At 41.4% G+C, this 16,569-nt stretch overlaps 1 protein-coding gene across 1 annotated transcript in view; it reads left to right on the top strand.

Annotated features, from left to right (window-relative positions):
* Nucleotides 1–16,569, top strand: part of ntrk3b (neurotrophic tyrosine kinase, receptor, type 3b) — a 269,219-nt gene that overhangs the window by 137,034 nt on the left and 115,616 nt on the right. Inside the window, exon 5 of the mRNA XM_077563793.1 lies at nucleotides 11,236–11,304. Coding sequence (XP_077419919.1) covers nucleotides 11,236–11,304 — 69 coding nt within the window. The remainder of the gene's footprint in view (nucleotides 1–11,235; nucleotides 11,305–16,569) is intronic.

The following is a 16,569-nucleotide window of genomic DNA, read 5'->3' as shown; positions in this document are numbered from 1 at the left end:
CCCCGCCCAACGCTAACCTGAAACGCCTCATATGTCTTTGTTACGCTGCCGCCTCTGCTGTCACGACGTGGGTGGCGGACCATCGCTTGAAGATAACAAGGCATTATGTGAAGATGCCTGGATGGTAAATCTTCATTCCGCCAACCTTACCTGCATTTCCATAAATTTGCATGGCGGCAGCCTATAAGTGAGGCTGTTGAAACGCTTGTTGCATGTCCTTGAGGCCTGTCAAGGAGAAACTCTTCACATTCTTTTTTTTTCTCTCTCTCTCTCTCTAATGAAATGGAAATAGTCAACGTGCCAAGCGACAGGTTGTTAAAAAGTGCTTCACTTGACTCCTATGGGCCACTATTTTTTTTTCCTCGGGTGCTTTTAAAGCGGCGATTCGAAAATTGTGTTCTGCAAATTTTGTCTCATTTTAGAGAAGCGCATACCTTACGTATGGGCACCGCCAAAGAAACAAACATACTGAAGAAAATATTTGCAGTTTGAAAGTACAGGTCACCAGGTTAAATATTTTCAAACTGGAGATAAATCACTGCTTTTGAAAAGTATAAATGGGCAGTTGGGGACCATATCGTTTGGTGATTTTCAGTGCAATTGCAATTTACGTAGCTGTAATTAAACTCACTAGTGACTTTTTTTGAAAATAGTTGCTAAAGCAGTCAGTGGAAGCCGCCGTGCCGACCATTTAGCGACGATGGATAAATATTGTATTTAAACCATTTATGAAGCGTTTAAAAAAAAAATATATATATATATAATATATATATATATATATATAAAATTCATTGAAACTGGTAGTAATGTTGAAGTTTAGCGTAAGGTTTGCGAGGTGGTTTGGGGAAAATGTTTTCATGTTTCAAAGGGACAGAAACTCAGCATCCTTCACAACACCTTTTTTCTTTGAATTTTTTTTTGGCCTCCAAAAAATGGCCAGTAATATCTGATTCATGGCCGTCCTTGCGCATTTTTCATTAAAAAAAAAACGTCGAGATGCGGTTGCCACAGTAACCAACGCACGCTCGGTGATGAGGCTAAACAACGCAGCAGCCTTGTAAAATTAATAAAGGCACAGCGCTGATGCGACGCAGGAATTACATTTTCACCGCAGCCCCTCAGCAGCCAGAGCATGAATTCATCTCACCGTAACACAATAAAACAACAAGAAAGAGAGCGAGCGAGCGAGCGTCTGTCGATGCTGTAAACAATTCATGAAATGAACAAACCTCGCAGGCTCTTTATGTCCGTGCTGCTGAGGCTTCGGGGGAGAAGATTTTTTTTTTTGTTGGTCTGTTTGTGTGACCTTAGCTTGGCTCATTGCTTTATTTGGTGTTAAAATAAAGAAAAGTGTAATTGAGCTCTCGTAAGGTAGAAAAAAAATCATTCATTCTTTGCAATTGTCTATGTGTCGACGGCCCAGTTTGGAAAACTGCATTTTAGCATAAAATTCTATTTGATGATGAACATATTACAAACCGTCTTTCAACCATCATCAACTTTAAAATACAATAGAAGGCCAAAGTTTTCATTAAAATCGAGGCAGGTGTTTATTGAACGTAAGTTAACTAAAAACCTAAATGTCAAAATGTTAATGTTACTTGAAGCACTGTTGTATTCTTTTTTTTTCTCCTCCGCACTTAACTGCATTTCTTGAAAAGAAGTTGCACAACCGCAAATTTCGATTAAAAAAAATATATGTTTCTCATGAGCATATGGAAAAAGAAAACAAATGGCATTCATTTTATGTCATTTTAAAAGAAATTGCGACCAGCATATAGAGGGGACCAACAAAGAAGTTATTTTATTCATGATATATTTATAAAGTTAACTGATTAATAAGTTATTGCAATTTTTTTTATGCCAAATATCAGTTCAGGCGCTAATATTACACGGCTACACAGTTACATATTACATTATACCTTTTACAATCCGTTTGAACTGATTTGCACCAAAAATACATGGTCAAAAATTTGCGTCCGAAAATTGGATTTAAGAGAATAAGCACTAAATGTTATTTTTCCTAATAAGTTTCTATGCGGCCCCACAAGTCTAAACTAGTTTGTGGACTAAGAATCAAGCAGCAAAATCTAACCATTTTTACCCATCTCACGGGGGCGGCCATTTTGCACATCACCAGAGCCTCAGCGCTCAGCTTTCGAATGTCACATGGCCGATCCCAGAAAACAGGTGAGCTGTGATTGGTTATTACCTAAGCTTTTAGGCACTGCCATGTCATTTTCGGTCGATAGCAAGTGGCAAAATGGCTGCCCGATGAGGTGGATTTTGCTGCTTAGTTCATCATATTCCACAAACGCAATATGGATCAGAGTGCCGTGTTTAGCCAAGCGGGGGAGCATATAACATATCGTCAAAATGTTTGACTTCTCTTCCCTTGTAAAGTGGAACACATTGCTTGAAATGTCCGTGCAATATGCAAAACGGTCTTTCTTGTTTGCTGCTTTGGCATTGCGCAACGGCCTCTTGAAACGGTCTCCATTTTGACTTTTCACCTCGTCATCGCTAACAGACTCATACAAATCATCAGCTTTTGTACAAGCCAACAAGTACTGCTTAGTTGATAATCACATTTGTACACAAAAGTGACGCAATTTATTTTTTTTCTTTGTGCTCGTCTTCATTGCAGCTGGAAACAATACGTGTGGCACACTGCACGGGCATGTGGCTGCCTCGTCCTGTTTTAATTAACTGTAGCAGTGTTAAATCCCTTCCTTGGGACTCTGTGTGTGTGTGTGTGTGAGTGTGTGTGTGTGTGTGTGTGCGTGAGTGTGTGTGTTGGGAAGCACATACTGGCACGGCAGAGACTCAGTGTTGCGCTCTGGCCCAGCTGTCGTCTCATGTGGAGGATTTGGGCTTGCTGGGAGGAACTACAGGATGGTTAACAGATGTAGGGTGACCACAATATTGGTAGAATAATATTTGAAATATTACATGTGATCCGGTACAAGAGATGTATCGAAAAGAAAATGAAGCTCACTTGGGGTTGACGTTTTCAGAGTCGGTCATCTATTGTTGTTTGTACAGTAACTGCGCCACATCATGTTGAGAGATGTTCCTAGTTTTTTTTTAAATTTCAATTTTGAAACCCAGAACTATAGTTTCAAGCCTTCGATGAGGTTAGGTTTAGGGCAGGGGTGTAAAACATACAGCCCGCGGGCCGGATTTAAACCCCTTTGTGGGCCTGACGATTTTTGTAAAGTATATATTTTTTTTTTGTAATGTCGGACCAATTAATCAGCTGGCACATCAAAACAGAAATTGGTAATTTCACAAGAAGTCCTCAGATGAGCAATTCAACTTGTATACGGAATCGTCCTGGATGTTAAAAACATCATAGACCGACATAAACATGTTAAATGCGACACAAATTCAATTAATGTTAACGCAAATGCATATGACAAGGATTAACGTCCTCATAGCTTCATTAACTGCGCCACGCAATGCATTCTGGCAACAATATATATGCAAAACAGGTAGATGCAACACGTCCGGAACTCATACAGGAAAAGTGTTATTTTTTGGAACAATACGATAACAGTTGATCTCCGTAATTTAGGGCTGGCCCACAAATATCGAAAATCTGTGTATAATTGCCGGCAATTGCTTTTAAGTTATACCATGATTTTACTGATCTGGCTTCCACTTTCTGACTATTTTTCCTCCATGCGGCCCCTGAGCTTATATGATTTTGACACCCCTGGTTTAGGGCTTCAAACTTCTTAGGATTTCAAGGAAGAGTTTCAAACAGTAGTTATGTCGTATCCTATCAGTACAGTTCATCATTAGCCTGACCATATCGGCGATGTGAACCACTACGCTACCAATAGAATTCTTACAGACAAACAAAGGAGACGAGTCTTCACGGAGACTTTGTATTCCATCCTGTGCAAGAATGTTGTTTCCCTTCAGGAAGAATGCAAACATTCCAGGCCACATGCAAACACAATCATCATGCTCCACCGACTCGCTCGCTTCTCTGCCAAATGCAAAAAAAAAAATAACAAAGCGGCTGCTGCTCGGCGGCACTCCGATGGGTAAAATCCTTTGCGGGGGGGCCCTTATTGGTGTTTTAATCAAGCCTAACATCGTTATTGATTCCACCAAGAGGCATTTCATAAAGCGGAGGCGGCGACGGAGGCCATCGCGGCTCATGGCAGCTTCCCGGCATCTGACAACGGTCCGACGAGCAAATGCAATCAGAAGAGTGGATAAAAAGGTTGGGAGTCTAGCGGCGACCGCTCGTGTCTCTCATTAGATTGACGACAATTTTCATTAGGCGGCTGGCTGCTCGTTAACATCCGCACTTTGAGGTTCTTGGCCTGTTGTTTCCCTTGCCGACTTTGAAAGATGACGGAGCACCATGCGACATTTTGTTTTCTCATTTATTCCACCAACCTCAATTAGGGTATCAAAGAAGGGCTGGGTTTTCAAATTAGGATTTCAGTTCTGGGTTAGGGTGTCAAATAAGGAATAAGCTAGGGTTGGTGTTTCTAATTATGGTGGTTAACAGTGGTTAAGGTTTCAAACAAGAATAACTTTAAAAAAATAAAATAAAAAATGTCCCAAGCTCCTTTAGGGTTTTGAACAAATCTGGATTTCAAATTAGGGTTCCAAGTAGGGTTTTAATGGTAATGGCAATATTGTGATATATATATATATATCTCGTTGCACTGGAGTGTAAGTTGCATTAAGTATATATTATAATATAAGTCAGAGTACAGTTGGATGTGAAGCCCTAAAAGCAGATGAGAGCGCTTGCCATTGTCAGATTAGTGTATTTTCCCCGAGATTAAAGAATCAACTATTTATATCGTCGCTTTCCCCAGAGCACACCAAGCAAGCAAGCAACCAAATGTGTGCTTACCTGCACAACGATTCTAATGAAGCGCTGCCCTTTGAAGTTTGTGCCGGATGCAATGAATTCCACACACTTGGTGCTACCTCACATCTTAGCCCGCCGAGGCACCTTGGAAAACTCGTTCCAGCTTCTTCTTCTTTTTTTTTGTCTCGTTAGATTATGATCACACAAATAACAATAGCGTCTCAGCACAGTGGGTCGTGTTTGTTTTCCTTCTTATCGATTATAATATGTATTCGTTGTGTCCAAAAAGAGAAAAGTCACCTTTATTTTGGAGTGAGAAAAATAATGTCAGTACTTTCCTCATTTCTGGTCCTGATGCATGAAAATCAACACATAATCATTTTTTTTTTAAAAGACACAAAATTAGCAATTTAGGTTCGAATCGGGCATTTTTGGAAAGGTTGTTCATTTCTAGTGATGGTTCTTCTGAGGGAGTTCCTACAATTGTCAGCAAATTTTAAACCAGGATTACAAATAGATCGGCGACACTTGATCAGCAGAGTTGTGAGTTCTCATCAACACACTCGTGCGACGGAGCCGTTTTATTCTCACTCAGCTGTTCTTGAAGTTCAACCAAGAAGACTGCATTCAAACCTGAATTAAAAACAGTATTTTGCTGGCCGGGACACAGACTGCATACCTTTAGCACTCTATTAGCGTGCTCATTGGCGCAGCATGCGGGGCGGGGGCGGGCAGGCCCGGATAGAGATGGCTTTGCGTTGGTCCAGCGGGCCGTGAGATACCTTGGATGAAAAACGGGAAATAAGATGTGGGAATTTTCAGCTGTCTGGCGTTCAGACCTTACATTTGTGCAAATTACAGTCAACCCCCAACTCAGAGCAGGCAGAGATGGGAAAAGTACTGACATTCTTGACTTGAGTAAAAGACAACAACACATATACACAGTACTCACACATGTATGTATGTAAGTATGTATGTATTGTATAAGTAAGTCTGGAGTAGCAGAGAAGTATGCTCAAGTGTTGCAGGACATGTATGAGGACTGTAAGACAGTGGTGAGGTGTGCTGTAGGTGTGACGGAGTAGTGTGAGTACATCAGGGATCAGCTGTGAGCCCCTTCTTGTTTGCTATTGCAATGTACAGGATGACAGATGAGGTTAGACAGGAATCTCCATGGACTATATGATGTTTGCAGATGACATTGTGATCTGTAGTGAGAGCAGGGAACAGGTGGAGGAGAAGCTAGAGGCGTGGAGGTTTGCCCTGGAAAGGAGGGGAATGAAGGTTAGCCGTAGCTAGACGGAATCTGTGTGTGAATGGGAGGGACCCAAGTGGAAGAGTGAGCTTACGGGGAGAAGAGACCAAGAAGGTGGACTGTCGACAATTTGACAAAAATGAAGCAGAACATACAACGATACTGACAAAATAATATTATTTTTTTTCTGTGGGAACCAAACAAACACTGTATTGACACTGTAAAGTTAAGACTGCTATTTTAGCTTCTTGTGCTAACTAGCAACTGGTTAGCTAGCACACACTTTTGAGTTTGATGCACGTAAATGTGTACTACAGCAGTGGTCCCCAACCTTTTCTGTACCACGGACCGGTTTAATGTCTGACAATATTTTCACGGCCCAATCTAAAGGTTTAGCTGATAAAAACAAAATAAAATGACGAGAAAAAAAACGGTGGTATTTTCTCTATAATAATAATGAACGTAAATCTACTGTGTGATCATGTGCAACTTTATTAACGGTGTCCGTAACGTCGCACCAACAACAGAACATCACATGAGCAACATCGTTTCTGCCCCAAAACAATGCAACACACTCTGGTCGCTATGGTAGCGTTTAAACATACCTTCAAAATAAGACACAACACAAAAACAAAAGTGCATGAAAATACTCGCTAATCACAGCAGCAGTGAATCAATGGGAGCCCTGAGCTTGTTTTGCTGCAACGAGACGGTCCCATCTTGGGGTTACGGGAGACAATGATACCCGAAGTGTGCTACTTAGGCCCAGTCTGCTCCGTAATTTGGTTTTCCGGCAACTTTTCAAAATAAAACATCATTTTTGAAAAAAATTAAAATAATGCAATTTTTTTTCTTTTGGTACCAAATGACTCACGGCCCAGTGGTTGGGGATCACTGTACTACAGGACCATTTCACTTTTTTCTGTTTCCTATTTTTCATGGTTCGTGTGACATCCTCCTCTACAGTTCACATCGTCTATAATCGTTACTATAATCACTCCAGTCTCAATATGAAATGTTCACACTTTTAATCTCTATGACTCACACTCATCTACAAATGGATTTTTATCAGTTGTCTTAACAATGCCACAAACCAGACAAGGACTAATTAACGCTGTCACAAACAATTCCGAAAACGGTTAACATGTAAGCGCTCCGCTAGCCGTCTGCATACAATTCCAATTAACTGACGAGCTGCGCTGGTCTTTGGGCTTTTTTTTTTTCTTGTTGTTTTTTTTTTTAGCCCTTCTCCTTCTTCACGTCTCTGTCAGGAAGTGCGGCGTCTTCAAAGGTCATCCCTCGCATCTCCACAAGAAATGTCAACTGAAATTGGATTGCGGGGAGTCGCCGAGGGGGAGTGGAGGCGGAGGGTCTAAGTGAATTAGTAAATATATAAACAAATCAGCGGCGGATTCGTTAGCGTCGCCAGAATGCCAAAAGATGCAAGGTGATGAAGGCCAAGTGCTGCGGCGGAGAAGGTGGACGCTGATTATCGAATCGAGGAAAAATTTGCATGGAGAATGAATCTATTCGCAAAAAAGTGACACATGGTCGCATTAAACGGCAGTAGGCCTGCAGTAAAACGAGCGTGGATAGCGAAAAAGTGCGACTAAGTGACAGTCCCTGCCAAATGTTTAGCATTGCACATATTAATAGATTCAACTGTAAACATAGCACAAACTATGATCCCAAAACACTTTAATATCATTTTAAATTCATTTTACATGACCCTAATAAATAAATGAACTATACTGTAGTTTGATCTTGAAAAAAATGCACCAAGCCTTTCAAGCCGCTCAGCAGAGCAAAAACATACTCTGTAACTTTCACTATCAACACCAACTACTACTTTCCTATTTGCAGGGTTTTAGCGTCATCTTGTTGCATGTTTGGGCATTAGTAACAACACAAAAAAATATGAATTTGTGAGTTTTTCAGTAAATCGGTGGGTGGAAGTCCCACACAAACGGGCAAATGTGTCAATTAGTTGTTCTAAAACCACAATTAGACACGGGTTCACCGTCCTCATTTGAGAACGGCATAACATTTTCTTGGAGTTAAAATGCAAACCTTTGCAATACCAACGGCTGCAGCTAAGTCTTAATATTGATTGCAGTGACACGGGCCCACAAAGTGAATGCTAAACTCAACCCGCTGTTTGCACACGCGCCGCCTTCCAACCATCCCGCTTTAATAATTCTGTTTGGCAACTGCTCCACCGGGACGCGCCGCCCGCTAGCACAGCCTCTGCTAATTAGCGTAACATGGCGGCTAGCTGCTACCGTGACTTGTGCATTGACATTCAGCAGCAAGAGAAACGTGGTCAGATGGTCATGGTGAGCTATATCAATAAGATGACACTCTTTAGAACAAGGAAAGCTATTATTGGTTGGTATGCAACATTCTCAAGACCTTTCAGTTATTAGCATGGAAATTCCTGGAAATATGTCTAACTTTAAAATATCATGCATGTCAATCTTGAAAAGGATGTTTTTATTTTCTTCCACCCTGAGGAAACTGACATTTTTGTTGGCATTTCACAACAGTGTGTCGTTTACTATTTGTTGTTTTTTTTATTTAAAAAAGGAAAAAAAAAGAAAGTCTAACAACATGTAGATTGTTACATGCAGTCTATCTTCTAGGGAAAAAGTTATAGCTTTGAAGAAGATGATGCAAACAAACAGAATATGTGAACTGTAGAAGCAAACATACTGAAGATGATTCGGGCCAGTGAAGAGGTAAAAAAAAAAAAAAAGGGTTGGCAGGAGTCTGACTTTAAAGTGAGTCAGAATTCTGAGAATAAAGTTTGAATTCCCACTTTAAAGTCAGAATGCTCACTTTAAAGTCAGAATTCTGAGATTAATTAACTAACTTTAAAGTCAGAATTCTGAGATCAATTAATTCAGAATTTAAAGTCAGAATTCTAAGATTAAATTCAGAATTCTGCCAACCCTTTCTCCCCCTCTTTACTGGCCCTAATCCTCTTCAATACAAACGGTAGAAGACACTAACCATACAAAATGTTGAAGATGTAAACCACACAAGTCAAGGATGGGAGAAAAAACCCAACAAAACTACAGAAGAGATATTTGTAAACACAAACCACAGAAGTGAACCGTAGAACACAATGATAGAAACAAAGACAAACCATAGAAAATGTGAACCACAAAATATGCAAAGCAGAAAATTAGAACTGGAGAAGATGTGACGAACCAAAGTAGTAGTTACGAATCTGTTGAATACATGAACCAAAAAGATGACAACAAGAAAACCATAGAAATTGTAAAACCAAGAAGAGGCGAGCTATGGAAAAAGACATGAACCACAGAAAGTCCAAACTACACAAGAAGTCGAAGAAGTAGCTACAAATCCGTAGAAGACGCAACACAGAGAAAAACAAGAACCATAGAAATCTGAACCGTAGAAGGCATTAACCAGAGAAGACATAGACTTGAACCGTAAGACACAAAGAAGATGCAAAAAACAGAAGCACAAATCAGAGCTGAAGACAAAAACTGTCAAAGAAACCTCAAACTGTGGAAGACGTAAACCAAAGACGGCTTCAATCTTAGATGACTTGAAGCTTAAAAGCAGAAGCAAACCGTAGAGCAGGAATACAAAACACTCAGCTGATGTCCCTTGTTTTGAGCCATACTTTGCCAGAACCGAGGTCTGTGTGTCCTGCCGTATTTCTAAGTTGTGTGCGTGTGTGTGTTTGTGTGTGAACGTGTGCTGCCATCTGGGCAAATAATGGGATTTGTTGCCGCGCTTTATGACCTCTAATGCTAACGCTCTCTCCGAGATGCCATAAATCTCGGCGAGCGCACGGACAGATGCCCCACATTCATTTTTAAACACATTGCGCTCCCATGACTGGTCGCTCGCTGCCTTTCTTTTTTTCCCCTAATTCTGCGTCTTTCCCCCCTCATGGCCCGAGGCGTCCCAGCGGATTGAATTATTCCACTTAAAAAGCCTTCAACTTTCTTTTATTGAGTTGTCTCAGTTTGCTCTCTTCTCTATCAATAGTGCTTATTTCCATTCTCTAATCCGGAAGCCTGCAGATGCGTTTCGCCCCCGAGGGCTCTTATTTTGTTGCAGATTGATATTGTACAGCAAATGGAAAGAGAGAAAGAGAGTGGAAATGTAATTCAAGAGCAAGGCAAGAACGATTAAAATGACCCCAAAGAGCAAATGTGCAATTGGGTTGTGAGGAAACAAAAACAGAACATGACTGCCAAAATGAGTCAATATGAATTACAACTGCTACCTGTTTTTTCTTCCTCTTCCAAAGTAACATTTCCCATTGAGAACCATTAGCCAGTTGGCGGCCATTGCTAGAAGCTAATCCAATAACAGAAGCTAACATAGCAGTCAATCGATCAAAATCAATAGGGGTGAAACAAAAATGGTCTTGAATCGGAAAATCCGTTTTGATTTCAAAGATGTGAGGCGATTGACTTGAACCGAATCGTTCTATTTAAATTCTATATACCGAATGGTCTTTAATTGGAAGGATGCACTGTGTCGACTGAAAATGACATCGCAGCGCCTCAGGCTCATCTTGCAAACGTCACATGACCAAACCCAAAAAACAACTGAGCCGTGGCGGTCGTTAGCTACAGTAACAGTCGACAGCAAGTGGCAAAATGGCCGCCCCTTGTTGTGATGACAATCTTTTCTTGACTTAGCTTTTATACTGTATAAGTAAGAAACATATGGCTGCTGTTGTGAGAAGCTAACAGCACGCCGCATCTTTACTCAGTGCTCGTTTCTTTAACCAAATGGTAGTCACAGAAGATCCAAATAAAAGTAATTTGTTTACAAAAGGTTTGCCCGAACCACTTTATTAACTTCAAAGCTGAATGAAGGACGTTCTCATTTTCTAACATATGAATTGTTACACACGTGTGATGGGAAATCAAGCATTCATGTCATCCAAATCAAAGTCCCGTGTCCACAAGAAAGTTGGTCCTAGCAAGCCGATGGGAATTACAAACAGGAAGTAGAAACCCTCCGAAATGGAATTGATACGATGCTAAACATGGCTTACATTTCTTTTGTCGTTACGCTCGAGACCTGCTGTCATTGAGTGCAATATTTGTCTCATTCTTGACTTTGTGTCTTCTCGCCCTTGCAGAAACCTGTCGAAGAATCCTCTCAGCACTTTGTCCTGGCAGCTCTTCAAGCACCTTCAACTCGTCGAGCTGTGAGTCGCTTTTGCTCTTTTCTCATTAGCAGCCATTTATCACCGCTTCCCCGCACATTATTTGTTCTTTCCCGGTATAACTCGTGCCTTTGTTGTACTGACCCCCTCATTTGTCTGGGGTGCGCGTACAAAGCGTGAACCTGAAGGCAATACGCTGATCTTACAAGCCAATTTGTTGACTCAATTAACACACAGTGGATATAATTTAATAGAGGGGCGGCGTGTCTGAGCGGGTGTTTAGCACCCGCCTCGAGTAACCCGTTCTCATGCTTGTTAGGAATTTGAGCCACCAGCCAGGTTTAGGAAATACAGTGATGTTTAATTTCGGCTTTATTATTACCTCAGCTGCTAGTTAACAGGCGACCGCAGGCGCCTCCCTCTTCCCGTTGTCCAAGAATAAACACCTCCCTCAAATGGAGGCCTCCTTTTTTTCACTAATTAAAAAACATGTATGTAGTTAGCTCAGGTCATACAAAACATATCATATGTCATCTTTTCATCAAGACTATATTTGATTTAACCGCTAAGCTTGCTAACCAAAACAGCAGCACTTATCACCTGTAAGATAAATAAACACCTCTTTCTTTCTGAACTCTGATCCAGCTTGTATGAGTAATTAACTAACTCGGGTCATTGGCACTGTCCCATCAGAATAAATTGTTGAGGGTGATTGCTGCTAACCAAAACGGCAGCTCTTATCATCTTGTCCCCACTTAGGACAAATGAATGCCTCACTTAAGTAGATGTCTCATTTCTTTTGTACTTCAGAAGAAAAAAAAAACTGTAATAATAAATGTAATCAATTCAATTCATTATTTATACAAGGTCAATAAAGAGTTAACTGCTGCGGGGCATGTCAGTTGCTAACCAAAACGGCAGCATTTGTCTTAATAGATTAGTTGTTCTTCTTTGTCTTTGGGGCTCCTGCGTGGGATTCGAATAGCCAGCGGGACCCCCTGCTGGTGTTACTCGTCATCGCTGTGCTTCTTTGTTCCTGTCTGGAAAAGTACAAACTTTGTTTGTTTTGTTTTTTTAAAACATTTGCTGTCTGACCAGCTGTCCACTTGGACTACCCTAGCTGATCATTTAACACACTTAATTATTTCCGCCAGTACATTTAATGACATTTTAGATTATTAGTAGATGACATCTTGCAATATTAGGTGCTGGCTTACTGTTTGGCAAGCGAGAGCCGGCTACCTCGCTTGATAGTTACATGAATGGCTCACTATCTGGCAAGTGTCACTCAGACGCAGGCCTACCAACTGCTAGCTTATGATAGCGTCTATTCTCGTTTGAAATGTTACCAGAATGCAGGTCAAGATGTCAAAACTTTATTGCTGTGTGACTTGGTGCTCTCTCTGCTAGGGCGGCTAGCTTGCTAGCTGTGTGTGAATATACTGACTGCAAGCATTTTATCTCCAACTGGCTTTCTTGGTTTGCTACCTTATACAGAAATAATTGTGAAGGGGAAATTTCAGCTTAGATTTTTGTTGTTGTTGCTGCTCAAACTGTTTTTATGATTATATAGCTAGCTTTGTAGTCAAACTCATCAAATGTATATCATGTTGATTATGTGTATGTTTAGCTGTATTTCATTGGGATTGTTAAAGGTAAGTTTTAACTGTTAGCGTTAAGCCAAGCTAGCGCATTGCTAATGTAATCGCGTACATTTGCCTGGAATAAGCTCCATCCCTCCATTTTCTTAACCGCTTGTCCTCACAAGGGTCGCTGGGGGTGCCGGAGCCTATCCCAGCTGGCTTCGGGCAGTAGGCGGGGGTACACCCTCAACTGGTCGCCAGCCAATCGCAGGGCACACAGAGACGAACAACCATCCACACTCACTATCACACCTATGGACAATCGGGAGTGTTCAATTAGCCTGCCATGCATGTCTTTGGAATGTGGGAAGAAATCAGAGCACCCGGAGGAAACCCTGGGATATGTTGTAACATTTAATTATGCAATTTTTCACATAATATATTTGACTGAATGCCTTTCAGTACAAATTATTATTATTATTATTATTATTAAAAAAATATATTTTTATAAATTTTAATATACAAATATGTCAATTTAAATAATTTTCTGCATACTTGTCTAATGTTTACAAATGCTTTCTTAAGCATTTTTGCCTATTTTTTTGTAGTCTTTGGCATCGAATATGAAACGAATCGTTAACAAACAGTTAAGCTGCCTTCAAAATATACAATATATAAAATGACTGCAACTGAAAATTGTTTGGAACTATTTCAAAAGTATATCAATCAATCAATCAAGACCCTGTGGATATATAAACCCCGGATCCATGACAGTATGAAGTCAAGTGGGACGTTTCCATTGCAGTCATATTAACGTAAACAGGGACTGAACAGTTGCATATCTCTGTATTTGTTTCACAAATTTAAAACTGTATAACGGTGGACTGTGCTATGGCGTTAACTTAGTCACGCTGCTCACAATGCATCTGGAGCTCACAGACTGCGGAGGAGCGAGTTCATCAGCTAAGCAGATATTTTTGGATATGGACGACAAGACGCAGCAAATAACAAGCCGGGGCAAAGCTTAGCCTCCACAGAAGCAAATCCCTCATTCCGGCTCAGAGACCACGACGGGCTCAGATGTGTGCTTCCTCCATAGCGGCCGACGCGGATGCATACAAATGTCGCCTTTGTTGTTCGTACATGAGAAGCACAACCACGGGGTGACTACAAATGAGCGGCAAGCTTCTTCTTTTTTTTTCTATCTATTACTTTCATGTATGAGGTGTCAGTCAGAATTGCAGAAAATGAGTCACTGGCTGTACACCAATCAGACGATCAGACTAAGCGAGGAGGCGGGATCAGCACCGTTTCCATGGCCTGCTAGTTATTACAAGAGTAACCAAGGCGACACTGGCCGACCCGATCGCTGTAAAGGCTCGTTTTAAGATACTTTGCAAATGCAAGCAACAGTCAACACTAACATTAGCATGTGTGTTTATTTTGGGCATTTTTAGCCATTCATCCTCCAATCTTACAATGGGGCAACCATTTTATCCATGTTTTTGTAAGACACAATCTATCAGTGGCATCTGTATTGAAAATGCTCCGATGCGACATCATCGCCTCGTCTCTTTTGTCTTCGTGCCCCTAAGGGGGAAGAAGAAAAAAAAAACGAAGATGGTGGAGGCATTCCACAGTGGCTTCCGTCGGGAGGGGATGATCGAGGATTATTTGAAGCAGTATTGTGCTCGGAAAGAGGGGAATATTCTGTACCCAGCGGCGGCGAATCCTTTTATTCTGTTAGCACTTCTTCTTTAGATGCAAAGTCAAACTATGCTCTCTCGCTCTGCCTCGTGCTGTGAAATGGATTTTTCTTTGACTACCCGGCCAAACGTGAATGGATCCAACCTGTAATCTCCGCCACTAGGATTATAATAAATTAAGCGTGCCTCCTAAAAGGCCGCGTGACAGGTAAATTACATGACATGAACCCCGGGTTTTATTAGCGCTCTGTGGCACTGGGGGTAAACTATTAGCAGAACGCAGCGCGCTGGTGGAAAAAACATCAAAGTAGGCATAGTGAGAATTATCAAAGCATGTGTCGTTGAAGTTTAAAGCCACACATGCGGGCTAAAATCAATTTACAGCATAATAGAGAGGGAAACAACTCAATTATAACAACAACAAAACAAAGCTATTTGGACTATGCCAGGCTGGGCGTGAGTGGTTGGGAGATGGTGGACCCAATTGCTTTTACTTTACAATATGGCCCTGGATTTGCCACCTCTGTTGTTTCCGCAGTCCTGCCAACAAACCATTTTCATCAAAACGGTAGTCAAAGCATCTCTCCCTCCTCTGCCATTTTAGTTAACCCTTCCTGCCTTGAAGTTTTGGTGTCATTTTCCCCATCCTTCTATCCTCCTCCTCCTCCTTCGTCTCCTCAAGTGGGGCAAAGCTTTATGCATTTAAAGAGCAGCGTGTTGGCAACACGAGAACGTGACGAAACGCTCAAATAAAAAGTCTTTATTTGAATGCCAGTGCAGCTGCAGGGAATCTGATGGCTTTCCAGTTGCCCGTTTGCAGTCTTCTTAATCAAGATGCCTTGGATTGAACACTCTTACTAAAAAAAGAAAAAAAGCATTACCATCCAATCCATCCATGCATTTCCTGTAAAGATTGTACTCATGAAGGGCTCGAGTGAGTTGGAACAAATCCCAGCTGATTGATAATCGTATTTCACATTGTTTTTCGTATGACAAGAAAAGACCATCTAATATTGTCTAATGTCTGAAAGCCGCGACCCATCGTCAGCAAAATTCATCCTCCAAAAACAATGACCCTGATATTTTTGGATTCTCTATCCAGCCCTCACTTTTTGCACCACAAAAAACAATCTGACTTTCAGTCAGAGCGTCCCACTTTCCTGACTGATGTCATTTTAAACAGGCACCATAAAGCTGGCAATTGCCGTCCCTCATGAATATGTATAAACATCTGGATTCGCCAACTATGGCCTGCGCTACAACGCCGCGGCATAAATAACTTCACATCATGTGATGGATCTTACTCTCACGCATTATCTAGCTATTTGTTGTAGCGTGTTTGGCCTAATCGACCGTTTCCAGAGGGACGGCGTGCAATGTATAAGGGTGGTAATTCGTATTAGCAATTAGCATCATTAGGGTGGAATATAAGGCGGTGGGGTTGATTTAGGCGGAGGTTCATTTGCCCTGCTCTGCTGAGCTCTCATCCCTCGTGGTTCACTTTGTTTCATCGCAAACATCAAGAATTTGATTCTATAATTTCACAGCAAATCGGTCAGTGTTAAACTTCCAGTGTTCGATCAAATATGCAATAAGCAGTGTTATTTTAACACAGGGTAAAAAGTTACACTGTCAGAGTAAACTTCCTTTAGTGTCGGGGGTGTAACCTGAATAGCAGAGGTGGCAAATCCAGGTCCAGAAAGTAAAAACCCTGCCACAGTTTGGCTTAAGCCTCAGGTGCTAGCTAGCTAGCTAGCTCCCGTGGTGCTCGTTTACCTGCTAAGGAGCTAGCTAGGGAGCTAACCAGGGGTTAAAGCCAAACTGTGGCAGGGTATTTATTTTCTGGACCTGGATTTGCCACCTCTGCTGAATAGCACTGCCTTGAGTGTTAAATTGACTATCAACGCGCTGTCGACATTTTAATAGCGATACATCCAGATGTTGCTGGGACGGCATGGCTCGGTGGTAGAGTGGCCGTCCCCCTAACCTGACAGCGTGGGTTTGATCCCAGGCGTGAA

The sequence above is a fragment of the Vanacampus margaritifer genome, chromosome 4 (assembly GCF_051991255.1).
Source record: "Vanacampus margaritifer isolate UIUO_Vmar chromosome 4, RoL_Vmar_1.0, whole genome shotgun sequence".
Lineage (NCBI taxonomy): Eukaryota > Metazoa > Chordata > Actinopteri > Syngnathiformes > Syngnathidae > Vanacampus > Vanacampus margaritifer.
Note: the sequence above shows the minus strand (reverse complement) of the source record. Positions and strands in the feature narration are given on the sequence as shown.